This window comes from Psammomys obesus, unplaced genomic scaffold, assembly GCF_907164565.1.
Source record: "Psammomys obesus unplaced genomic scaffold, mPsaObe1.curated_primary_1811, whole genome shotgun sequence".
Classification (NCBI taxonomy): Eukaryota; Metazoa; Chordata; class Mammalia; order Rodentia; family Muridae; genus Psammomys; species Psammomys obesus.
Window position 1 is genome coordinate 75,253 of NW_026585644.1, and position 27,348 is coordinate 102,600.

At 44.9% G+C, this 27,348-nt stretch overlaps 1 protein-coding gene across 1 annotated transcript in view; it reads left to right on the forward strand.

The window, feature by feature from the left end:
• Positions 1-4,679: 4,679 nt before the first annotated feature.
• Ints3 (integrator complex subunit 3) overlaps positions 4,680-27,348 on the forward strand; it is a 43,363-nt gene continuing 20,694 nt past the window's right edge. The window contains exons 1-6 of the mRNA XM_055623420.1: positions 4,680-5,447; positions 13,623-13,706; positions 15,944-16,027; positions 23,508-23,621; positions 23,873-23,957; positions 25,552-25,618. Of these exons, the coding sequence (XP_055479395.1) occupies positions 5,301-5,447; positions 13,623-13,706; positions 15,944-16,027; positions 23,508-23,621; positions 23,873-23,957; positions 25,552-25,618 (581 nt within the window). The 5' untranslated portion in view covers positions 4,680-5,300. The remainder of the gene's footprint in view (positions 5,448-13,622; positions 13,707-15,943; positions 16,028-23,507; positions 23,622-23,872; positions 23,958-25,551; positions 25,619-27,348) is intronic.

Sequence of the window (27,348 nt, forward strand, 5' to 3'; positions counted from 1 at the left end):
ACCTTTGATACAAAATCCCTTTCTACATACCCCCAGTCAAACCATGGATGGAGATCTTAGCAAAGAAAGAATTCTTTCCATGACATGACACTCCACCCGAGAAGCCTCCAGAATTAATTCAGATGTTGAACAGTTAACAGAACAGAATCAGAGTCCTTTAATTTTTTTTTTTTATTATGTTTACTTATTGTGCAGAGAAGGGAGGGGTACATATTCATGGATGTCAGAGGGCAATTTGCAGGAATTTGTTGTTATAAGGAAAGAAATACCAATAGTTCGATTTTACCAGTAAAGACTCAGGAGCCAGGTGAAAGCCTGCTAGCTCAGGGAGGCAGAGAAAGCACCCAGCTGACCTTCCTACTCAGCTCATGTCCCAGAAGGAAAAAGCCCTTTCTCCTTCTCCACATCATCTTAAACACCCTCTAACTCAATGTCTCTTCTTTCTGCTTACTTATGTTCACTCCCTACCTGTTTAATCTCTGCCAGCTAGTTGCTTGCTCTGCCTCCTGACCTTTACGTGGGCCCTTAATACAACATTGAGACAGAAGATTCTTCATGGAAATGACAACGTCCACATATGGACTGCACCTGCATCTCACAGAAATCAGCATCTGAATACACAGCACACAAGATCATCCCCAAAAGCCTCCTGTGGGTAGAAGTCAGAAGACAACTTGGGAGTTAATTTTTTTTTTTTTAAGTTTTATTTACTATTTATACAACATTCTGCCTGCACACCAGATCTTACTCTAGATGGTTATGAGCCACCATGTGGTTGCTGGGAATTGAACTCAGGACCTTTGGAAGAGCAGTCATTGCTTTTAACCTCTGAGCCATCTCTCCAGCCCAAATCAGTTATTTTTATGCATCGTGTGGATCCCAGGGATTGAACTCAGGTTGCCATGCTTGGTAACAGGTGCCTTTACTAGCTGAGATATCATGCCAGTGCAGGGGATATGTTACTTTAGAAAGCAAGAAGAGCCAGGCATGGCGGTGACAGACTTCTGTAATCCCAGCACTCAGAGGGAGGCCCTATCTATAAATAATTAAGCAAACATTTAAAAAAATGAAAAAGTGCCAGGCAGTGGTGGCACTCGCCTTTAATCCCAGCACTTGGGAGGCAGAGGCAGGCAGATCGCTGTGGACCATCCAGGTCCACAAAGCCAGTTCTAGGACAGCATGGGCTATGCAGAGAAATCCTGTCTCCAAACCCAAAACAAAGAAAAAAAAAAATTAAAAAGCAAGGAGGAAACATGTAGACCATAATAGTGTTTTTAAATTAAATTTATTTATGTGTATGAGTTTTGCTTGAATGTATGTGCAGAGGCCAGAAGTAGGTGTTGGATCCCTTAGGGCTGGAGTTATAGACAAGAGCTGCTGTGTGAATGCTAGGAATTGAACCTGGGTCTTCTGCAAGGGCAGCCAGTGCGCTTAACCACTGAAACATGAGGATTTTGCCTGCATGTATGTCTGTGTACTGCATGCGTGCCTGATGCCCTTGGAGGTCAGATCCTCAGACTGGGATTCCAGATGGTGATGAGCCACCATGTGGGTGCTGGAAGTCCAACTCAGGACTTCTGAAGAGCAGCCAGTGCTCTTAAACACTGAGATTCTCTCCAGCCCCAATAGTATAACCTTATTTTTGTTAAAACATACATACACAAAAATGTAGGCAGGATGGATATGCAGAAGTCTGTTTATAAATGTTTGGAAAAGCAGAAAAGAAAGCTTGGCCAGGTAGCAAAGGCCCATCATCCTAGCTACATAGGGAAGCTGAAGCAAGAGAATTTTAAGTTCAAACTTGCCTGAGCACCTTAGTGGGACCTCAGCTCTAAATAATAGACCTTTTCTTACTAGAAAATGGCTGGAGATGCAGCTTAGTGATAAGCCACTTGCCCAGCATGCATGAGGTCCTAGGTTCAATACCCAGTACCGCAAAAGAAAGCAAAGCGTGGATGGAAAGATGCACAGACACACCTGCAGACAAAACTCTCACACATATCATAGAATACACTTTATAGGAAGACTGGGATTTTGAGGTCAACCCTGGGTGCAGAGTGAGACCATCTAAAAAAAAAGGGGGGAAAGCTGGAAGGCTGGGCTCAGCAGTTAAAAGCATATCTTTTTTTTTTTTTTTACTCACTCTGTAAACCAGGCTGGCCTCGAACTCAGAGATCCTCCTGCCTATAGAGGGTTTGAGTTCACTTGCCAGCACCTCATGGGTCACAACTCCTGGTAAGTCCAGCTCCAGGGGGGGTCAGAAGTCTCTGGCATTCTCAGGCACTGCACTCATGTGTACGTACTCACACTCACACACACACACACACACACACACGTGCGCGCATCATCTAGATAAAATTAAAAACTACCATAATCACCACTCTATTTTTTTTTTTTTTTTTTTGGTTGGTTTTTTTGAGACGGGGATGGGTTCATTATATAGCCCTGGCTGTCCTGCAACTCCGTATGTAGCCCGGGCTTTGAACTCATAGGGCTCCTGCTTCTACCTCCTAAGTGTTGGGATTCTATATGGACTGGAGACCCAAAAGCTCTCTCCTCATACTTCTAACACAAGCAACTTTTTCACCGTGCCATCTCTCGAACATCCCACCCCCTTTTTATTTTTTTAAATGTTTTCAATTTTGTTTGTTTTTTGAGACAGGGTGCACCACCACACCCAGCCTTCATTTTTTTATTTTTTGTAATACAGAGTCTCACATTTCATAGCTCAGGCTGTTCTGGAACTCACAAAGTAATCCAGTCTGCCCTTGAATTTCCTGCCTCAGGATTAAATCCTAGGATTACAGGAATGAGCTGCACTGAGCTTGCCTGTTTCTCAGTTCCATCGCTTGTAAAGAAGGTGCTTGGGTGTAAATGAATCCAAATAGTGCTCCTGCATGCAGCAAGCCTTTGGTGATGTCAGTTGTTTTCATTAATGTCTATATAAGAACTGTGGTTTATTTCCTGACCAAAGCACTGAGAAGTTGAAAAGTAAACTTTCCTATAAAAATGTTTTTAAGTCAGGAGAGTTTTTTTTTTTTCTCTCTCTTTTTTAAAATACACACTTTTTAAAAGCTGCATGGTGCTTGCAGGTGTTGAGGATTGAGTACAGCTTTGCAGATGGAGAGCAAGCACCTTACCCCCAGGCCCTGCTGCATTTGCTTCTATATAGTGCTTAATTTAAAGAAGCTACAGGGCGAGTTGTGCACAGCTGCAGTCCTTGCTCTTGGGAGACTGATGCAGGAGGATCAGAAGTTCAAGGACGTTCTTACCTACATAGGGAGGAACAAGTGTCTCAAAACAACAACAAAACAATGAATGAATTTTAAAAATTAAAAAAGGGCAGGGAAGCTCATCGGCAGAGCATTTGCCTATTTTTTAATCCCTGGCCTCACTCCTCAGTACCACAAGACAAACAAACCCAGCATACTTCAAACAAATGGAAACTTAATATGCAGCATTGTAGATCTTTTTTCTTTTTTCCATCTAATACATGTGTCCTGAGTACGTGACACTACTGTAACGACTTGTTTGTATTTCAGAAGCGACAACAGTCTTTTACACTTAGAAGGAACCCAAAGCATGCATGGGAGGAGAGCAAGTGCCAGGGGTGCGTTTGCAGCCCAGGGCTTATTTTATTTGTAATTAACATACAGAAGTCCCTGCAAGGCTGAGGCAGAAGGAATGCCAGAAACCTGAGGCCAGCTTGGGCTCCAGAGTAAGAATGTCTCAAAAACAAAACAAAGGAACATCCACAGGGCTTCACTCCCAAACAGTAACTAACCATGGAACTTGGAATTCTCCCGAGGACGTTGCTAACAACTTACCTGCCCACTGGCTTTGAAAATGGATAGTACAGGAAAATAGGCCTAGACCTACAAATAGGGGGAGGGGAGAATGAATTTGATGGTTCAGCTTCCTAAATGTTGGGATTGCAGGCATATACACCCGGCTTGAAGCTGTATACAGCTATTGGTTCATATGCCTAAAATTGAAAAGTCCTATTGAGACGTACAGTGGAAGAACGAAGAAATGGACCCACATACAACCAGGCCCTACTATGATCACAACAAACTACGACATTCACCATGGATGGAGTGTGTAAATACACTTCAGTGACATTTGTCAGTCCCAGGGCTCAGAAGACGAAGAGGCCCCATCATTTAGTAGACTGTAAAAGCTAGTGCTGGCATGATTCCAATTATTTGGTTCGCACTAGCCAAGCAATGTGTTTTGTTTTCAAAATCTGCTAATTGAACAGCCAAGAGCTGCGTTAGCTCTCGAAGTTCAGCAAGTAGTTTCAGACCCCTAGGGCGTCTGCTAAGAGGCTGAGTAAGGGTAGGGGTCCCGCCACTCCTTCCCCAACCCTGCCATTCAGGAGCTTGGTTTCCAGTCTCCCAGACTACCCAAGGACAATGTTCCGAACACCTGTAGGGAGTGGAGCGAGAGGAAAACAAAGCGCATGCGTGTCGGTGCGCGCAGGCGCAGCTCGGCTTTTTCCGGATCGTCCCGCTCTCGCACCTACTCCGTACCACCCGTCCCGCCTCCAGATGCAGAGGAGGATGCGATTGGGCACACTTGTTGCCCATCAGAGCAGGCTCAATTCTTCTCCCTACAATTGGCAGCCCGGGAAAAGGCCAGTCCGCCGTCGTCCGCTTACTCCTTAGAGACCTGGCGCCACCGCGGAAGCCGCTATTGGCGGACGCCCGGGACCGCGACTGCTCACTTCCGGCGCCGGCGACGACTCTGCCCGCTCGGGCGCTCTCAGCCTCCCCCGCCCTTCCACCATGGCCGCCTCTGTGTGGTGTGGGGAGAAGCTGGTCCTCCCATAGCGATCCTGCCGCATCCTCACCCGCTAGGGGCCGGATTCCAAGGAACCGCGTTTCCCAATCCCGCCGGGAAGGTTTCCCACCCCCAATTCAGGGCCAGGACTTCTTCCCACACCTCGAGAGGCAGAAACTTAGGGTTTCCCCTCCTCTAAGGATAAGAAGTCAGAGGGTTCCCCCTCCACTTTTGCAAGGGTGGTAGCCTTGCCCACCTCCCTGCAGGGCACAGACCCTTAGTCTACGTACTCCTGCGCTAAGGCTTTGCCCCAGCACGGCCACTCCAGAGGGAGCATCTAGAGAACCCGCGCCCTCCCCCCTCCGCAGGAGAGGAGGCTCCAGTGCGGAAAGCCGGGCCTGTGGCCTTCTTCCCACTTGTTCCTCTTGCTCCTCGTCCTTGGCAAGCCAGAGTTCTCCATTTCTAGGACTTAACACCGGTCCACTCCCTTGACCGCTTCCGGTCTCCTGGCTGCAGCCATGGAGTTACAGAAGGGAAAAGGGACCGTAGCAGCTGCTGCATCAGGAGCAGCGGGAGGTGGAGGAGGAGGAGCGGGAGCAGGAACCCCAGGAGGGGGGAGGCTGCTACTTTCAACCAGTTTGGATGCCAAGGATGAGTTAGAGGAGGTAGGTGTGGGGAGTGGGGAAGGGAGTTAAGGAATTGGGTTGAAGAGGGATGCTGGAGCGGATACGGGATGGGGGTGGGGAGAAGAGGCCTTCAAGTTTTTTTTTTTTTTTTTTTTTCTAAGGCAGAAACATTGCTCTGGCTTCCTGCTCCTGGGGGAAGAAGTGTGGGTCAACTTCCTGGACGGGTTGCCCTAGTAACAGCTGCTGCTATTAGGAAAATGGGCGTGAGGGGTTTGGTTACAGAAGAGATGTAGCATCCATACTGACCAAAGTATTTTCATTCCTTCCCACATACACACCAATAGCTATCTAAAATATCCACCCTATTTGAGAGTGTTAAGTTGAAAAGTATGTATGTGTTTACAGGCAGGTGTCTGAGGATTGGCAACTTCCTACAGACTTGGCCTCACTTCTTAGATGGTATCATTGACTGTGTGTGGATACAGACAGTTGTCAGTGATTTTAACCGGGCATTTAGAGGGAGTGAAGACTTACAAGTAAGTAGTATCTAGTTTGGTAATATCAGCCATGGCAGTGGGGTGAACCAGTTTATAGGGGACTGCTTCCACCAGAACCAGAGAGTACACACAACGAAGGAGAGATCAAGAATATGAGCGAGGCCTTTAATCCCAGCAGGGGATTAAAGGGGAGGCAGAGGCAGGTGGATCTCTGTGAGTTCGAGGCCAACCCAAGTCCAGGACAGCCAGGGCTACATAGAGAAACCCTGTCTCCTAGAACAACAGAAAAAGAACATGAGTAAAGATTCATGTCCCTCCTTTTACCTCACTCGTTCCTCACCCTGTCCTTGATTCACTAGAGATGACCTGTGGGCCCCCTTCCACTGCTCACACACAGGAAGACTTACTGAGGGTGTGTGACGGAACTGAGGCATGATTGCTGAGCTGTTTGTAAAGTCTGATACATTCAGTTCAGTGGTTATCCAGTGACAGAGGTAGGAAATGAACAAACCCTGGCTCTTTCCAGGCGGTTTCCCTGACACTGTGTCATAGGCCTTTATCATATGCCAGAAAGGCAGGTTAAACTCAGAATTGAAAAAAAAAAAAAAGTTAGATTACCAGGTGTGGTGGTTCATGTCTGTAATTCCAGTACTTGGAGGTTGAGTCAGGAAAATTGGAGAGTGTGTGTGGTGTGTAGTGAGTTATAGGCTAGCTGGGGCAGCGTTAGCTAGACCTTGCCCCATAAACAGACAAAGAGAAAAAAAAATGTAGGTCACGAGATGGTAGCACATACACGTAAAAGTGAGCTTTGTGGCTGGGCATTTGAGACAGAGACAGGAGGCATCTCTGAGTTCAAGGCCAGCCTGGTTTAAATAGGAAGCTTTAGGAAGACAGTTTCAAAAAAAGGAAACTTGAATCAAAGTGTTCTTACAGTAACTTTGTGGTTTATCTACCAGCAGATGTCTGGCTGCCTGGAAAGTGAGTTATGTTTTCACTGTATAATTCTATGTGCATTTAGAAAAGTTTGCTATTTCTGTTTCTTTTTCAAAACTCAACTAAGGTAGGCATAATTAGATATGTAAACATTACTTCTAAGCCTGGTATGGTGGTGGCACAGGTTTGTAATCCTGACACTCCAAAGAGGCTGAGGCAAGATGGCTGTAGGTTCAAGACCACTGTGTCACCATGCCCTACCAATTGCCATCCCCTGCTTCATTTTGGGGGGGGGGGGCTTTTCTTTTTCCTGTTTCAATTTGTGTGTGTGTGTGTGTGTGTGCGCGCGCGCGCACGCCTGCGTGCATGTGATGTATCAGGGGGTGCACATGCTGAAATGTGTGTGTAGAGGTCAGAACATCTTTATGGAGTTGGTTCTGTCCTTCCACTTGCTTGCAGGGCCTGAGGCTTGAACTCAGGTGCCATGCTTGCTCATCTAGCCTCTTTATCTCCTGAGCCTCTACCAGACCTTTTATGTTTTTGAGATGTCTGAATATCTGAAACTTCCTTCTGTTCTTTCTTTCTTCTTCTTCCTTTTTTTTTGAGACAAACAGCCCTGGCTGACCTCAAACTCACAGAGGAGATCCTCCTTCCTCTGCCTCCCAAATGCTGGGACTAAAGGCATGCGCCACCACTGCCTGGTTAGGTCTGGAATTTACTGTGACCACTTTGATGATCAGGTATTGAGTCTGGAACTGGAGCTCTAGGAGGATAGAAAGTCAGGTGCCTGACTGCCTTTAATCCCTCCACCAGAGCAGATGCAAGGCAAAGGATTTTAAGGCTGGATGGGAGTCTGTTGATTCCCATCCTGATTCCTAGGGGACCCATGTCTATGATTTAATTTGTACTGTAGGGTATAGTAATGCATCTTTTTCTGGACAGCAAGTGATATGGCTGGAAGAGATCACATGGGGGGGGGAGGAAGCCTTTATGTGCTTGCCTCTTTAGACTCTGAGAATGAACTTTCAACTTCCTAGGGAGAAAAGGGAGGGTTTGTTTGTCTCTGCTCTCTTTCATGGTGTGGATGTTTCCAGGGTGGCTTCAAGCAACCCTTTCCACACTTCACTTTGCCCTCTGTCCTTTGCATCTTCATTTTCTGGAAAGCCCTACTACACTATGCACACCCCCCATGGGTGTGGTTCTGTTATCCTACTAGACCATAGTGTCTAAGGGCAGGGCTTAACAGCCTCTTCTTGCTCTGTGCCTCCTTACAGATCTGTGTACACAGAAGTTCTCAGTGCCTGTTGTTGGCCAGCTGACCTCTGCTTGTTCTGACCTTGTAATTTTCCATCATAGGCCTACCTGTTGTCCAGGGAAAAAATAGGTCAGCTTTTTGACTCTGCTTAAAGTGTGTCTGATAGGAAGTGAGTCTGATAGGAAAATAGTAGGACGTAAGGTGTGCCACCCAGAAGTTTTATCATCTGAAGACAGAGTACCACTCCTCAAGAAGTTCTGAAAAAATAGATGAGGGTGTGAAGAGGCAGGCAGTCATAGTTGAACATTATTTGCAAAGGCCCCTTGCTGGCGTGGAGTGGGAAGCACTTCTGAAAATCATCCTGGGCAGGGCTGTGACTTCTACTCTGGGGAGTATTTGTTGTATCCCTGTAGCCCTTCTTCTCTTTGGCCCCCTTCCTGCCTTTGAAGACAGAAGTATACTAGCTTATCCCCATCCTAATTTGGGGAGAGAATGAGATAAAAATAGTGCCAGAGATTGGAGGAGTTTAGAACATGCAGTTCCTAGTCTCGTGAGCCTTCACAGCCCTGGCTATTTCTTTGCCAGAAAAGGACCAGTCACTTTGAAGTCAGACCAAAAGCAGGAGCTATGGCCCAAAGAAATCAGAATATCTTCAAGCTAGGTCTCGAAGTTATGTTTGGCAAAATAGATGTATATCCCCACCGTATTTACTCCAAGAAATAACTCAGCCTGTCTCAGAAATCTCCAAGGAATGACCTTTGAGTCATTTTTAATTTTTTTGACCCTTACATCACTATTTCACATATTCTTGATTGTAGAATATAGGTCATTCGTTGGAATGGACAAGGTATTTTTCTCAGGTCTCAGAGGAGGCCAGAGCCTTTCCATTCTGCATACAACAGTACAAAGGGCTGGCTGTACTTGGAACCCAGCACAATCAGTCACTTCTTATTGATGTCAGTTCTTAGACATTGTGCAAGTTGGCTCACAGTTTCCTTTTCTAAGACAGTAGAGCAAATATGTCAAGGCCCTCCACCCCTATATGGGAACCGTTGCATATTCACCTAGCTGGGAAAAGGGAAATGGGGTAGATAGAGGAGTTCTTGTAAGCCCCGTCTCTAACTTCTGCCTTTAGCTATATACAGGTAGGCCTCTTTTCCCCATGCCATCATCCACTGCTGTTGTCATGGTCAGGTAGTTTCAGTGCTAGAAAAATGAGTTCCAGAGCTCCTAGAGATAAATATTTACTCAGCTCTCTGAGGTGCTGTCATAGAGAGCTTATTCTGAACAGAGCCATCCTGCCAGCCATTGCTGGCAGCTGCGAGTGTGATTTCATCTTTTCTGAGGGCCTTAGAGACTGTGGGGAAAGGGTACTGCAACACAATTATACATCTGGTTCCCTGTGGCCTGTTGAGGAGAGTGGTCCTTTTGTCACGCTGAGTGACTTGAGATTATTTCTCTCTGTTTTTGCCTTGATAGGCTGGCTTTGAGCTCCTGATCCTTCTGCCTCCACCTCCCAGGTGCTAAGATCACAGACATGCACCACCAGGAGAGCTTTAGATAAGTGAGTTTTGGTTTTGGTTTTGGTTTTGGAGACAGGGTTTCTCTGTGTAGCCCTGGCTGTGCTGGAACTTGCTCAGTAGTCCAGGCTGGCCTTGAATTTAGAGATCCGCCTTCCTCTGCCTTCTTAGTGCTGGGATTAAAGGCGTCTGCCACAACCACCCAGCTGTGAAATCTGCTTTCTGCATCCTTAGTAGGGCCTCCCTGTTTTGAGAGGCCATTCTTGACTGGGCAGTGACCCGTAACATTTACCCAGGCCTCTGAGCAGAGCTTAGAACATTGGGGAGGAGCCTAGAGAAGTTTTGCTTAACCCCGGACCTCGTGAATGTTAAATCACACCAAGAGACAGCCAGCATGTAGAGCTCTCAGGGCTCTGTTTTGGGATTTGCAGAGTCGGTTCTGGGTCCATTAGTCAGCCCTCCTCCCTTCTCTGCTCTCTGTCTTTCTCTCTTTGTTTTTTGTTTTGTTTTGAGACAAGGTTTCTCCATGTAGCCCTGGCTGTTCTGAAACTCACTCTGTAGACCAGGCTGGCCTCAAACTGACAGAGATCCATTTGACCCTGCCTTCAAAGTGTTGGGATTAAAGGTGTGCACCACCATGCCTGGCATTTCCTCTGTTCCCTTAAAGGCAAAAACAAGAAAAAGGGGGCTGAAGAGATGGGTCAGCTGTTAAGAGGACTGACTGTTCTTTCAGAGGACCCGGGTTCATCTCCCAGTCCTCACATGGCAACTTACAGCTGTCTGAAACTCCTGTTCCAGGGGTTCTGACACTCACACAGATATATAGATGCAGGCAAAACAATATATATATATATATATGTGTATATATATATATGTGTATATATATATGTGTGTGTATATATATATATGTATATATATGTGTATATATATGTATATATATACACATATATATAATACAAATAAGTAAATTATAAATAAGAAAAAAAAAAAAAAAGGAGAAACCTTTCACTCTTTGGGAACGTGCCCATGTCCTATGGTAGAGGATTTAGTTTTCAGGAACCTTTATGGGCATGCCATTAGAAGTAGTGGCAGGAGGACGAGCAAAAGGCTGAGTACGGAGTAAAGTACATGCTACCAAGCCTTATGATCTAAGGACTACTGACTCCCTTGAGTTATCTATCCTCTGATTTCCACACTGTGCCCACACATATGCACACACAAGTAACTAAATGTAATTACATTTTAAGAAAAAGAAGTAGTGGCAAGAGATGGAAAGCCAGGTCTTCAAGGATTAATTTGTATAATTGCTGAGCTTCAAAAATTGGGTAGATTAGCTGAGGCTGTGTGGTTTTCCAGGTAAAACCAGGGTTTGCAGAGGGTAAAATTGTCCAGCCAAGATGAGCCTAGGCCTAGCTGTCAAGGAGCAGTTCCTTCCCTGCTGGCCACCTGATGGTTTCTATTGCGTGGCTGCTCTGTGTCTTCTCTCTGGTGATTCAGCAAAGATGCTCATTTCTTTGATGTGAGCAGTGTCTGGAGTTTTAGGGTGCTGCGATGTACTCACCATTTCTGTTCTCTGTGAAGCTGCTAGTTACCGTAGGATAAATACAGGTTGCCAGCAAAATCAGACCATTGGGCTAGGTGGCTCTCCAGTCCCTGGTGACTGTCTTTGTAGAAAGGGACAAGGTTTCCAAAGAGAGAAAAATCCTGCCTCAGGTTTTTCCTCACACTTTTACACAGGAACTGAACGAGGTGATAATGGCTCCCAGAGCTCACAGGTCATGAGAGTTGCAGCTCAGCTTTCATGGGGTCATACAGTTCCTTTTCACAAGTATGCACTTGCTATTTTTTAAGGCTGAGCCTGCTGATCTGCCCTAATTTGCAGCTAGACCTGCTGTTGGAGGTAAAGTTGTGAACGTCACCTCTAAGTAGCATTAAGGTGGTTTTAGGATAAGGTTTTGGACCCATCAGAGTCTTCCGTCACAGCATAAATATACGGTCTTAGCCTTTTTTTTTTCCCCTTAAGATTTATTATTGAGCCAGGTGGTGGCTTTAGCCTTTAGTCCTGGTCAGGAGGCAGAGGCAGGTGATCTCTGAGTTCAAGGCCAGCCTGGTCAACAAAGAGTTCCAGGACAAGCAGGGCTACAACGAGAAACCCTGTCTCAAAAAACAAAGAAAAGATTTATTACTGGCCAGGTATTTTTTTTTTTTTTTTTTTTTTAAGATTTATTATTGGGGGCTGGAGAGATAGCTCAGAGATTAAAAGCACTGGCTACTCTTCCAGAGGTCCTGGAACCACATGGTGGCTCACAACCATTTATAATAAGATCTGTTGTCTTCTGGCATGCAGGTGTACATGCAGATAGAACATTGTATACATAATAAATAAAATATTAAAAAAAAAAGATTTATTATTGCCAGGTCTTGTTCTAGGTCCAGTCTTGCAATCTTGTTCCAGCTCTACAAAGTGAGACCCTGTCTCAAAAACAAAACAATTTTTGTTGTTGTTGCTGCTTTTGGTTTTTTTCCAGGGTGGCCTTGAACTCCGAGCTCTGCCTGCTTCTGCTTCCTGAATGAGTGCTGGGATCAGAGGTGTGAGCCCTCACACCCAGCCCTTTGCTTATACTTTGATTATATTTCATCTTTAGCGTGGGAGGGGATCTTAGACATAAGGAGAGAAACTGTTGTCTCTGTGTAGCCTTCTTTCTGCCTCCGTGTTTAGTGCTTCATTGTGATCTTGTTTAAACTCTGTACATTTCCCTCCAGCTTATTTTGAGGCAAGTCCAAGGGAAAACATTTCATCTTGAAATATTTTATATAGCAGGGCATGGTGGTACACACTTTTAATCTCAGCACTGAGGAGCCAGAGGCAGGTGGATCTGTGAGTTTGAGGCTACCGTGTCTTTCACTCCTTTTGAGACTGTCTCATTATGTACCCCTTGGCTGGCCTGGAATTCACTTTGTAGACTAGAGTGGCCTTGAACTCACAGATATCTACCTACCTACCTCTGCCTTCAGAGTGCTGGAATTAAAAGCAATCACAACCTTTATTGTATCTTAAATTCTTTTTACAAAGTTGGCTTGCTCAAGTCAGAAATGAAAACAAGATCTGTGTCTTATGTTTGACTGTTAACTTTTCAAGATTAGAAAGCTGTATGAATATTGTGATATTTACACTTAAAATTTAAAGAAAAGTAATTATACAAAGTTTTACTATGTAGCCCAAGCTAATGTTGAACTCAAATCCTCCTGCCTCAGATTCTTGAGAGCCCAAATTACAACTGTGCACCTCTGTGTTTGCCTGTTTATTTTGGGAGGTACTCTGAGCATGTTGTCTAGGTTGTTGGTTACTCCTGGGTTCAAGTCCCTCTCACATTCCAGCCTCTTGATTGTTTGGGGCTATAGTGTGCTCCACTGACCCTGACTTCCCAGGGTCTCTTAGAGGCAAATGGTGTCAATGTAGTTTTGGTCACTTAGTTAAGAGAGCATCCTCCAGGCTGTCCAACACTTACTTTTTCCTTTGCGATTAGTAAGTATTGTGAATTTTATGGGTATCTTATTCTTCCTGAAAGTGTTAACCTACTGGCTTTAGTACACATGGGTAGAGTGTTAGCACGAATCAGCTGGTGTTACTGCTGTTCTTTCCACATTTGTTAGTAGCCATTCTACTTGAAGAATTTTCTATTGGGGGCTGGAGAGATGGCTCAGAGCTTAATAGCACTGGCTGCTCTTCCAAAGGTCCTGAGTTCAATTCCCAGCAACCACATGGTGGCTTACAACCATCTGTAATGAGATCTGGTGCCCTGTTCTGGTATGCAGGCAGAACACTGTATATGTAATAAATAAATAAAATAAATCTTAAAAAAGAAAAAAGAGTTTTTTACTTTTTCTTTCCTTTTCTTTTTAGCGTAGTAGGATGGTCAAGCTTGAATTTTTAAAATGTTTTGGGGCCAAAAGTACTTCATAGGCGGTGTTATGACACACTCTTCATGTGTTCTTATCCCTCTCCCAGAGGTTGGAAAGGTGTATGAGTATTGTGACATCGATGACAACTGGTGTCTCTGAGAGAGAGGCCAACGATGCCCTCAATGCACACGTAAGTACCGTGTTCTTTTTGTATCCATTCTGCTTGGGAAAACTGATGTAGACTGGAAGGTGAAAAGATGGTGGCCAGGACTTAGGGAGCTAAGTTCACATCTGGGCTACTTAAGTCAGGTTTTACTCTCTGACTATTACAGTCTATTTCTTGGAGCCTTTTTTTCTGAGACCATATTTTTGTGTATAATGCATACTGGCCCTTGAAACTAGTATGGAATCCAGGCTAGAATCATAACTGCCTCTGCCTCCCAAGTGCTGGGATTACAGGCTTGTACCATTTTGCCTGACTTACATAACAACTTAAAAGCCAAGTTATTGGCCGGCTAGGTTCAGGGGCTTTGCATGCAGCTTCGATAACCTTGACTTCTCATTCCTGGATTCCAGAAGATGTCAGGAGAAGACTGATATCCAAGAGTTGTCCTGTGATTTTTTTTTTTTTTTTTTTTTTGACAATTGGTAAACTTATTTATCTAGACTTGGTCTTAGCCCTGGCTAACCTGGAACTTGACATGGAGACTGTGCTGGCCTGAATTTACAGAGATCTGCCTGTCTCTGTTTCCCAAGTGCTGGGATTAAAGCCATGTGCCCCACACCTGACAAAAAAAATACTTTCTTCCAACGTTGAAAAAAATATAAGCTCATGGGGCCAGCAATATGTCTCAACAGAGAGTGAATGATACTTGCTGTCAAGTACGACAGCCTGTGAACCCTGGGAGCCACATGGTCGGAGATGAGAAGTCCCTCTAGCAAGTTTTCCTCTGACCGACACATACACAGCATGGCATGTATGCATACACATACCAAATAAACTTGTTTCTTTGTTTTGTTTTTTAGGTTGTATGTTTGTTTGAGACAGGGTTTTTCTGTATAGCTCTGGCTGTCCTAAAACTCTCTGTAGACCAGACTGGCCTCAAACTCACAGAGATCTGCCTGCCTCCTCTTGGGTTTCTGGAATTAAAGGTGTCACTGCCTGGCATAAATAACGTTTTTAAATAAAAAAGCCAGGCTCAGTGACATACACCTGTAATCCCAGCACTCAGGGAGGTGGAGACAGGTGGAGCTCTGTGAGTCCAGGACAGCCAAGGCTACACAGAGAAACTCTGCCTCAAAAAAAAAAAAAAAGAAAAAGAAAAACAAAAACCAGAAACAACAGAAAAGAGTGCTTGTTTTATATAGTTTCTCTCTTTGCCAAACATTCTTACATACATTTTCTCTTTCACCTTTGTCCGTGCAGTTCACATAGTCTTAAATAGCACATGTGGGCAGGATCCAGTGGGCAGGATGGCCCAGTGGGTAAGGGTGTCTGCCTCTGCACTTGACTGCCTCAGTTCAGTCCAGGGGACCCACATATCAGGAGGACCCAACTTCTTCAAGTTGTCCTGTGACCTCCACACACACACACACACACACACCACACTAATTAATTAATGGGAAAGAATTTAGGTAATGTTAGGTTGATGGCTCAGTCAGTGAAGTGCCTGCTGAGCAAGTATGGCGACCTGAGTTTGGGTCTGTGGTAACCACTTAAAAAACCAACAGCACATACATGTAACCCTGGCCTGGAAGTGGGGTGTAGTGGGGACAGTTGGATCCTTGAATCTCATTGGCTGGCCAACCTAGCCAAGTCTAGTTTCAGAAGCTAAAGGTAGAGATTGAGTGAGGAAGATACCTAACATCTACCTTGGGCCTCTTTGAACATGTGTATACAACACATATGTATTACACATACAATACCACACACATATAAGATAATACTAAAAAATTTAATGATGTAGAAAGATACTGTAACGAAAACTTATTTTGTATCTTAACTGAAAAAAATAGTTTAAAAGTCATGTTGAGGACTCTTACAGAGTAAATATTTAGGTCTTTTGTGCACATTACCAGATACCATTATTTCTGTGTTGAAGTCCCAGGGGTTTTCATGGTCATGGTTGGTGTGGCTATGTTTCCATTGCATGATCTTCACAGCTCCCTTGCTTTTCCATCTGAAGCATTCGTTTGTATTTTCTGGTTCTACCTTCAGATTGTTAGAGAAAGCAGTACATTTTCCCTTTTTTCCCCTTTCTCCTGAAATAGGTGCCTCATTCCTTTTAAGAGAAGGAAATCATCATGTTTGAGAGTTGATTTTTCCCCATTAAATGTTACCCAAGAGTCCTGAGAATTCTAGGAGAAAATTGTGCTTGTACTTTGTATGTGTGAGTGACAACTAATTTTTTACCCTTCATCTCCCAGGTGTGCAAAGGACCTCCCCAGCATGAGGAGATCTGCCTTGGCCTGTTCACTCTTGTCCTCACTGAGCCCGCCCAAGCCCAGAAGGTAAGATGCCTTCTTTCTGGGATCCATTTAAATCTAGGGACCTTTTACCCATTAACTGAAGTTATGGCACACTCTTCTGTTTTTCAAGACAGGGTTTCTCTTTGTGTAGCCCTAGCTGCCCTGGAACTCCCTCTGTAGACCAGGCTGGCCTGGAACTCACAGAGATCCACCTGCCTCCACCTCTTCTGTGCTGGGATCAAAGGTATACACCACGCCACCACCCAGAAGTCATACTCTGGGTATCACTTTGTTCTCCCAACGTGATCTCAAGTCCCATCTTATTCTCAAAGAATTCATTAGTCGCTGGCTGGAGTACTTTCTACCCCCAGATTCTAAAGCTGAAAGGCAAGAAAAGGCAGTGGGAGAGTAAGAAAACATACGAATGTTAAAGTTTCAGGTTTGAAAAAAACCTGAAAAAAAAGCTCAGAATTGGCATTTCATTTGTGGGCATGGGAGAGATGGAGGACAGCTAAGCCCATGGGAGCTCTTATCTAGAAGAAAATGATTATAGTCTGCAGCTTCTGTATTGGCAAAGGAACAGAAAACAGGCTTAAAATTATAGCATGTAACCTTTAGATTAAGTGATTTAATGTAATGATTAAGAAGACATCGGAGTGCAGTGGAGTCTGACTTCCTATAGATATGGCCAGGAACTGGCCTAACCTTTTCACGAACTGAAGAGGTTCCAGTTAGGCCCAGGGCTAGGCAGGATAGTTTTTCAGATTCTGTTCTCTTTATGAAATTAAGTGTATCTCTCCAGATAACCCCTCCAGTGACTTTTATCTTTTGAGTCTTGGTATAATGAGTTAATGTTTCTCTGAATCTGGCAGAAGCATCTGACAGAAGTGAGAAGTGAGGGCAATTGATTCTTGGCCTGCCACTGAGCTCAGGTGGAATGGAAGAAAACAGAAGTGGCCTTTGCTGTTGTGTTTTGCTCTATGCATCTGAAACCCGTGTGGTTTCTGTAGCTTTCTCCTCCCTCTAGAGTGCAGTTTCTCCATAGGCCACCTTAGAGTTAGGTGTGTTGTCATTTGTTCAGGGATAACCAAAGGAAACTCATTCTCAGGGATCCAGGATGCTCCGGTACCCTGACAGATGCTTGCAGTATTTGTGAAGTGTGGAAACTGCAGTACTGCAGTGACGTGACGTATTTGTGAGTGTGGGAACCTGTGTTTTGTACTACTTTATGCAGTTTGAGGTGCCCATGAAGGTGAAGGGAGGACAGCAGCTCTTCAGATTCTGGCTTTCCCAGGAGGGAGACCAGCCATTCTGAACTTTGTGCTTTTTTTCTTCTTTGTTCTTTTGAGATATTCCAGATGATCTTAAATCCTGGTTTCTTTGGCCTCCCAAGTGCTGGAATTTCATTTCACACTGAATTTATCATCAGATCTTCAGGGATAAATGGAGGACATTAATTTGGTTGTGCTAAGCAATAATATGAGCTCACTGATTTTAAAAAAATTGTTGGGAAAGATGAAGGTATATAAGTGAGGCTATGATTTAATTTTCTCTGCATACTTTTTGTTTTGTTTTGTTTTGTTTCCAGACAGGGTTTCTCTGTGTAATGGTCCTGACTGTCTTGGACTCAATTTGTAGACCAGGCTGGCCTCTAACTCACATAGATCTGCCTACGGCTGCCCCCCCCCCCAAGTGCTGGGATTAAAGGTGTGTGACACCACATCTGACTTTGTTGTTGTTGTTTTGAGACAGAGTTTTTCTGTGTAGCCCTGGCTGTCCTGGAACTCTCTGTAAACAAGGCTGGCCTCAATCTCAGAGATCTGCCTCATGCTTGGTTTGTATACATTTTTATGGGTATTGTAATTTTAAGATCTAATTTAAGGGCCAGTGAGATGGCTCAGCTGGTAGACATACTTACCATATAAGCCTAGTGACTTAAGTCTGATTCTCAGAACCTATGAGAGAGGGAGGGACTGAATCCTTTCCAAAGCTCCAAAGCTGTCCAGTTCTCTCTCTCACACACACATACACACACTAATAATACATAAAATAAATTTTTAAAATATGATTGGCTATAGCTCAATGTAAGTGCTGTGTAGCATGTGTGAGGCCCTGGGCTGGAGCCCCAGTTTCCTCCACCCCCGTAGAACTGGGCCTGGTAATACATGTCTATAGTATCAGTAACTGGGAAGTTAAGATAGGAGGGTTACCTTCAGTTCAAGGCCAGTTAGAGCTATGTATCAATTATCAAGCCACTAAATTAAATAAAAAGTAAGTCTTTAAAAGAAAGATCTGAAAAGATGGCTCAGTGATTAAGAGCATTTACTGCTCTTGCAGAAGACTCCGCTTCAGTTTCCAACACTCATGACACAGTTCACAACTGCCTGTAGCTCCAGTTCCAGGGCATCTGACACCCTCACTGGCCTCCAAGGCCCAGCACACAAATAGTGTACATAAACTCACACAGGCAATACACATATAAATAAACAAGAGGCACCAGGTCAGCCTGCATACAAAGCGAGGCCTACCAGAAAAAAACAAAACAAGCAAAGAACACCAGCAGCATTGTAATCATCTCAGTGCAGACTAGTCTAGCCTTCTGGAAAGGTTTGTTTGTTTCAGGTAAGGTCTTAGTTGGCCAGAGTAAATGAGTGAGCCTTGGTGAGGGGAGTAGGCTCTGTCTGCCAACTCTGGTTTTTTTTTTTTTTTTTTTTTTTTTTTTGGTTTTGTTTTTGCCTGGCTTAGCAATGAGAAGCCACAGGGTTCTACATTCTAAATGTGTTATGCCATGAGTGTGACCACTGAGTCTGGTAAAGGCCAGAGTATTCTCCTTTTGCACTGTGGCAGGCCTGTGCTCTTGAGGGAAATGAACCTTTTTACTTTGTGTTTAGTAACTGATGACAGCTGCACCAGGTTCATGTACATATGCAAAAATTTGTAAGTGAATCCTCTGCCTGAGGCTCCCTAGGTCAGCCCTCTGCAGGAAAGCATGTTACAGTTAGGAAGAGCACAGTTCTGTGAGGGAGACCAGTGAGGTAGGGTTGCTTGGAGACCTCGAGCTGGATCAAACTGTGGTGGAGGAATAAGTGGCAAAGCTGCCTGGTATTTATCCTGCTCTCTGTTTGGCAGAAAATTGTGGTGAGAAATCAGCTATAAGGACTGGTCTTAAATGTGGTATCATGGGCTGAAGAAGTGGCTCATTAGTTAAGAGCACTGGCTGCACTTCCAGAGGTTCCCAGCAACCATATGATGGCTCACAACCATCTGTAATGAGATCTGGTGCCCTCTTCTGGCGTGCAGGTGCACATGCAGACAGAAAAAAAAAAAGTATGTTGTCTTAGACTTCAGCTTTAAGCAAGAGAAAATGTTTGTTTGGGGTTAATTCTGCCTTTGAACAGACATCCAGGTAGGATTTAAGGTTTACTTGTTCCTGAATCTCGTAGACATAGGTCTCTGAAGCATATGAAAGATAGTTGTGGAAATCAAGAGTCCAGAATCTTGCCTGGGAAGGGGTGAGTTGGCACACCCCTGCCTGTAATGGTAAGCAAGCTTAGGAGTTAGGATCAGCTCTTAGGAACTTGTCAGTGGATGGACTAGGGTGGATTAAACAGGTGAACTGGAGAAGGCCTATAGGTTAAAGGGCAAGCTGGTTCAGCAGGTAAACTTGTCTGCTTTGCAAACCTGGTGACCTGAGTTTGATCCCCAGAATCAGAGGGAGAAGGACTCCAGAAAGCTGTCCTCTGACCTCCACTTGTGCCCCATACCATGTGCATGCACAGCTATACACACAGATGGTGATTTAAAGAGAGAATGCCCATGACGTGTTGGGAGTATAGCAGGCATGGCTGGACTCATCCCCGTTACATCTTCCTCCGACAGCTCTTACATTGTGCTCTATAGCGTTTGACCTTATTTCCTTCCTGTGTGGTGTCTGGGTAAGGGCTGCTTGAGGGACTGAGCTGGTTTCTAAACTCTGCTGGGTTTGGCAATCAGTTAAAAAAGTAATTGGAAAAGCCCTAACATTGGTGCCCAGGTCTCTCCCTCAGATATCCCTAAACTCGGTGCTGGGCCTTTTTTGGTCTAGGCTCCTCTTGCTGGGCCTAGAAGAAGTCTGCAGCTGTGTGGTCAAGTGCTGCTCTATCATGTTCCAGCAGGCCCAGGCTAAAAAGCTGACTTCCTACCACCTCCCTTTCTCACATCCTCTGCTCTGGTCTGTTCCTCCTCTTGCTTTTGTTTTTCCTCCCATCTACTTCTCTTCCAAAACAGTCAGCAAACTGGCACAGAGGTTTCGAGAGCTGGCAGCACAAGGTGTGTGATTCTCCTGGTACCTAGCTGTCATATCAGTAGTCACAGTTGGTAAAGGTTGGAGTTAGGCAGACGGTGTCACTGCTTTTCCTCTGGCCTCATAGCTCCTGATAACTTGTCCTCCTTTCCTGTACTCTGTCTGCATTTCTGGTATTTCATCTTTGATTTGAACAGAGAAGGGTTTTATGTGGTTAGTTCAGCATGGTTTTTCTTTCTACCTCGACCTCCCCCATCCCTAGGACATTCTGTGACTTACCTGTTGGGGAGTCTCCAGAACATACTTTCCTGATTTGATAACCAGCACGTCGGCAGAAGCTCGCTGGGCCCCCTTGTCTTGTGCTTATTTCCTTCTGGTTTCTGTTTTTAATCTTTTAGCAATCTACCCTCTAGATAGAATCTGTAGATAAGTTCTCTTTTGAGTGTGAGAGATCTGTGGCACATGAAGGGTCTCTGTTGACATCCTCATCAGATCAGTTAGACCTGAGGACAGAAGAGGTGGGAAGAGTGATGAGAACAAATCTTGTAGGAGCCCCCTTTCCCACCAAGGCTAAAGAGCTGCTGATACTGAGGGCCATACTTCGGAATGCCTGGAGCAAGAGAGTTTACAAGTGGAGTAATTTCATAGCTGTCATAGTTTTTCCTCAGTTCCTGGCAATCTTGTCTCCTATAGTTTCATATTTATGTGTGAGGTGCTTAAGGGTGGAATTTGGAATTAGATTGCTGCGAATTTTTTTTGTTTGGTTGTATGTTTGGTTGGTTTTCTGAGAGGATCGCCACCAGCTGGGCTGGAATTATAGATGTGAGTCACTACCTGGATTTTAATGCTGGTTTTTCTCCAGTCTCCTATGTTAATCCAAGACAGGCTCCCTTTCCTCTTCCCTCCTGTGTCTCCTCCCCATCTCCCTCCCTGAGCCTACTTCCTCATCTGTACAAATAGAGAAAATAAAAAAAATTAAATTATCTAAAATAACATAGAGAAAATACTACCATCTTTAAAAAAATTTTTGATCATTTTTTTTCCCTCCTTCAACTCCTCCCAGATACTCCCCAGTTCCCTTCCCACTTAACTTTATGTGTTCACTCTCTTTCTCTCTAAAACAAAACCACAAAAATAATGGCTGGACATGTGGCGCATGCCTTTGATCCTGTGGCAGGCAGAGGCAAGTGGATCTCTGTGAGTTCTAGCTCAGCCTGGTTTATAGAGTGAGTTCCAGAATAGACAGGACTATGTAGAAATCCTTTCTATAAAACAAAGCAAAAAACAAACAAATGAAAATCAAAACAAATAAACAAAAAACTACTAAGACAAAAAGTCCCAAAACAAAATGAAACAAAAGCCCCCATTAAAAAAAAATCATGAAAGGGATGGAGAGATGGCTCAGAAGTTAAGCAGCTCTTCCAGAGGACCTGAGTTCAATGCCTAGCAACCACATGGTGGCTCATAACCATCCATAATGAGATCTGGTGCCCTCTTTTGGCGAGCGGGCGTACATGCAGACAGAACATTGTATACATATTAAATAAATCTTTTAAAACAAGCAAACAAACATGGAGTCTGTTTTATGTTGACCAACTACTCCTGAGCATGAGGCTGTCTTGCTTGGAGTATTGTTGGCATACATAGTGACAGTCTTATAATTTTTCCTTTGCCAGCAGCTATCAATTTAAATAACTTCTTGCTTAGAAGTGGGACCCTATGTCACTTTTATGATACGCCTTCCCCTCCTTCTTTCTTGGCTGGTTCTCATGTGGGTCAGACTGGCCTCAAACTTTCTAAATAGTTGAGGATGGCCTTAAACTCCTGATCCTCCTGCCTCCCAAGTGCTGAGATTACAGGCCTGTACCTCTCCAACAGCTTCTTGTTAATTTTGGTGTCTTCTCTGCACAGCCTTCTGAAGTTTCTCTCTAGCTGAAAGCTATCTTCTTAAGTTTTACCCTTTTGGCTGAGACCATGACAGGATAGAGCTCAGCAGGTGCAGGAGGCAGCTAATGAGGTTCCCTAAGGCCTGACCGCATTGAAGAAACAAGCAGGGCAGGAAAAGCTCTAAGGGAAAGGGAAGCCGTGACTCAGAAGAAGCTTCTACACTCCCTTTTCCCCGCAGGGGTGAGGATGCTAAAGCCCCCTCCCTCACCTTCAGTACTTGGCAAAAGCAAAGGTCATCAAGAGAACAGAAGAAAGACATTTAGTTAAGGGAGTTCATGTTGGGAGCCGCAAGATGACTAGTCAGTAACAACACTTGCCACACAAGTTCAGTCTCTGCAGCCTCAATGAAGAGAACTGGCTCCATAGAGCAGTCCTCTGACCTACACACACACACAAATAAAAGTTCCTGACTTTTGTTGTTACTGTTGTTTGGAGACAAGTTTCTCTGTGTAGCCCTGGCTGGCCTCACAGAAATTCGCCTGCCTCTGCCTCCCGAGGGCTGGATTCCAGGTGTGCACCACATCTGGCTGTGAGAGGCTGGATGCAGTAGGACATACCTGCGCTCTCAGGAGCTGAGACAGGAAGATTGCCATACATTGTGAGTTCCAGGACAGCCTGAGCTACAGTGTAAAGCTGTCTCAAACAAACTTGGACTTGTTTGCTTTTGACTTTAAGCAAGTATCTCACTTTGTAGCACAGGATGGCCTTGAACTTATGATTTCCTTCCTTGAACTGCTAAATGCTGGAATCATAGGCATGTTCCACTACTCAAGCAAAGAAAGTGAAATTTTGTTTCTATTCTTTTTCCCAGACCCTGATCCTTTTATATTCCCTTTGCTGCATCTGGCTGAGCTACAGCAAGTCTAAAAACCTCAGGTTTCTTTTTGACTTTCACCCAAACCCATTTTTCAATGACCTTTTACTGGCAGATGAAACACAGATGGCTTCCACAGATGGCTGAGCTGGGTTTGCTCAGCGTGTGGCATCAAACGCTGTGACACTTCCTAGAAACGGAGGGTAGGAGACAGGGACAGGGCTAGGAGCTTTGCCCAGCAGGCTTTCTTGCCTTATTAGAGAATCCTTTTTCTCCTACCCCAAGAGGCAGAGCAAACGGTAGGTTTGGAATGGAGGAGCCCTGTTGAAGAATCAGTCCAGAATACGCTGTTCCGTTGGCCCTCAGTGTCCCACTGTTGTTATTTGAGAGATGGAGGTTGGGTTTGGCTAGGTGGCTGTGGAGTCAACAGCTTAGCTCTCTGGTGCTTCCTGACTACTCATATACCTTACTTCTCACAGTGTTACCGAGATCTGGCCCTGGTGAGTCGTGATGGTATGAATATTGTCCTGAATAAAATCAACCAGATACTTATGGAGAAGTACTTGAAGTTGCAAGATACCTGCCGTACTCAGGTAAGGCCAGAAAGAAACGAGAAGGGGTGCTGGAGTGTAACTAGAGCACATGCTTAGCACGCACAAAAGGCCGACATTCAGTCCCCAGTGCCAAACGAGAGGAAAGCAGTGCTGGAGGTTGAAGGTGACCCTCTAAAGGGGGAGTGTGGGCCGCAGCTCTGTTATCATGCACCCAAATCGGAGCACAATTGGGTAAGCTCCTCGTTCAAACTCACGTCTCTGTTGTGTATGCCTTTTCCTCGCTCTCTCAGTTGGTGTGGTTGGTTCGGGAACTAGTGAAGAGTGGAGTTCTGGGAGCTGATGGAGTTTGCATGACATTTATGAAGCAGATTGCAGGTAAGCTTATTAACAGGAACATAAGAAAGGGGAGGAGCCCAGAGCTAATTCTAGGCAGTGAAAAGTGTTAAGCACCTAAGAAAGCCAATGGATGGGTTTTTGAACCTTGTTGTAAATGTCTTCTGACCACATATGTTGCAGAAAAAAATTGGATTGGAAAAATCACAGGGGTCTTTTGGACCAGAGAGTCTTGCCTGATTTCTTTTCTGCTAAATTAAGACCTGACCAGGTATTTGGCCTGTGTTAGCCAGCCACCACTCTGGAGTTGAAGAGCATGCTACATCAGGAACGGGGTGCAGAAAAGAGCAAGGGAAGCCATTGCTCTCTACCTTTGTGCTTTTCCTGGCTCCACTCCTCTTCTAAACAGTGGCTCCCTAGTAATTTTGTCATCTGACTGGGGCCAGTCTGAGGGACAGTATCGCAGAACAGTCCCTGACATTTAGGGCTTTTTTAATCTTGACATCCGTGACACCTGTCTGAAATATTAAATATAAAAAAGGTCTGCCCAAGCTGCCTCTCCTGCTTTTGAGATTGCTTGTGTTTTGTTTTCCTGTTAAAAACAAGAAATAATCAAAGTTGAGTAATAATAATAAATAATAGTAACGAGGCTGAGCCTGCAGGTCTGCTTCACCAATGCCCATTGGTCCCTGTTTTTTGTTTTGTTTTCTTTCCTGTGGTGTAAGAACTGAACCTGAGGCCTCGTGACTTTAAGCAAGCACTCTACCTCTAAAGTGTACTAATCCCCAGCTCCACTCCACCCTCCCTTTTTGTTTTTGTTTTTTAATAAAAGTCTTGCTATGTAGCCCATGCTGGCTTTAAATTCCACAGTCCTCCTGCGACAGCTTCCTGTGTGCACCATCCTACCTGGCTGTGCTTTGCCTTTTCTTTAGGATTTTCTCTAACTCTGATGTCACTGCTTAATGTGTATGGCCCGTGATCTTCGTGATTCGACTCTATAGACATTGAATTTTTTTTCTCTAAGACCCAGAGCAAAATGTAGCATTGGTGTGTTGAATGTTTATTTTTATTCTTTCTTGGCACTTTCTTTCCTGTTTGACACTCCCAGCCCTACTTCTCATCCCAGGATTTTTGTCTGGCAACGCTGAATTTTAATTCTGCTCCAGGGCGTTTAGGAGCAAGATCTAAACACTGGTGTCTAGAAATAACCCCATTAGCCTGTGAGGATCCTGAGTCCCACCCTAACATTGTGACACTAGATTGCAGCATGTGTCAGCTACCTGCATCTCTTAGGCCCTGTCCAGGCACCACCTTTGCTTTTCAGCTGGGGCTTCTAAGATCTGTTTGTCTCAGACATTACTTTTCAATAACAAAGCGTTCCCTCTGCAGTTCCTGGTGGATACCCACTCCCTAAAGTAGCAGTCTAGAATAGAACATCCTTTCCCTTTCTCTCTCAAGGCAAAGAGGAAAACTTTAAAGCCTAGAAGAGAGAATGGTTTATTCTAGCGTTCAGGGCAGCAGTGGTGGGATAGCTGGGTGGACCAGCAAGATGAGTGGAGAGATTATTCAATTAGCTGAGTTGCTAATTAGAGCTACTGTATTCTGATTCTTCCCCCTCCCACCCCCTTGAAATCAGGTGGCGATGTTACAGCCAAAAATATCTGGTTGGCAGAAAGTGTTCTGGATATCCTGACGGAGCAGAGGTAGAGTCTACCATGAAGGGTGGGGCAAGAGCCAGATAACGGCCATGAGGGGTGTGAGTATATGGAACATGGGGAGAGAAGAGTCCTCTGAGGCAAGGGGAAGGTGTGGCAAACCTGCTGGCAGATGAAAGAACCAATGCCATAGTGTGTCCCAAGAGACGCAGGAGTGGGAAAGGAGCTTGCTGAAATATCTCAGAGCCCAGAAAAACTGGTTTCATCTGATAAGGGTTTATTTTTGACCCAGACCTCCTTGGAATGTTTGTATTTGGGGGGAACAGAGGGGGAAATGAGCTCAGCAGAGGGGACCAGCCAGCCACACGAGCCTGGCAGGTGCCTTTCCTCCCTGCCACGCCTCTCAGTACAGCACATGCTCTTTTTTGGAATGGCACAGGGGCAGTGTGGGTGAATAAGTGATAGGGAGCAGAGAGTCCTGCTAGAGAGTGCTGTGGGGCCACATATACTTTCTGGCTCTTCTTCCCCAGCAAAGTGAAGGACTAGGACGGCGTGAGGGCTGTTCTGTAAATTCACTTACAGCTTCCCCTTGATGCTGTGGTCCCAGATTCTGCATCGTGTCTTTTTAGCGTTTCTTTCTGAGGGAGGACATCAAGTAGCCTAATGACTGAGAGCCCTAACATTGTCTGTATTCGTTTCAGTTTAAAAGAATGATTCTCTTCATAATCAGAAAGCTATGTTCTGCCCAGGCCTGCTGTGTAGTGCCACCTAGTGCCCTGGGCCCAGTTATGCAGTTGCTCTGGGGCCGGTGTCCTCACAGTGGCAATGGGGCTTCTCGGCAGTTTCTTACTAGGCCTCTGCTTCTTTTTGGGTCTCTTGTGTCTCTCCGCTACTTGTGGCTGGAGGCCTTACTCCCCACCCTCTCCTCTTCCTCATGCCGTCCCAGTGGCAGACCTGTCCTTTACCTCTACCAGTGATCTTCCCCAGAGCTGCTCTTCTCATTCTGTTCTCAGCTCACATTCTATCCTAGCCATGCTTTAAAGCTGAGTGTCCATAGAGGAGTCACAGAGCAGCCACATTGCTGCCCGACCCTTCACATCTTTGGTGAAAGGGAATACCTTGGCATTTAGAACTGTGTTCTAGTTTACCATCCTGTTTATCTAACTTTCCAAGTATTTTTAGGGATGTGAGGGTGAAAGGAAGCGCATGTCCTTGGCTAGCATTTCCATTTTTTGAAAACGAAAGGACAGTGCTGGGCATAGCAGTGCATGCTTATAATCCTAGCATTTGGGAGGCCGAGGCAGGAGAATTACTACGAATTCAAGTCTAACCTGGGCTATATAGCAAAACCTTGTTTCAAAAAACAGAAATAGCTCCCACACACACAAAAAGGAAAACAAAAGGCCATAGTCTTTTAGTCAATCAAGTGGCTTGATTACTTTTCCTGAATCAGGATGTTGCTTGGTTCTGTTAATTAAACCTTCCCCTAGTTCGCTGCCTTTCAGCAGGGGTGTCAAAGCAATTACAGACTACTTGGCACTTGGAAGCAGCATTAGAGTGTTAGTGTTGGGAACCTCCCTCCCCGCTGCACCTTTCCCTTTGCCCCTTTCGAAGCAGCTGAGAAACAGATAATGCTTTTAATCACTCTGTTTTCCAGGGAAATTCTAAAATTGTGGGGAAATGGGCTTTGCCATCTAAATTCAGATTTCCCTCCACCACCACCACCACCCCCAAAAAAATCCTCAGATTTTGGTTTAGGGCAAGTGACTCATCTGAGG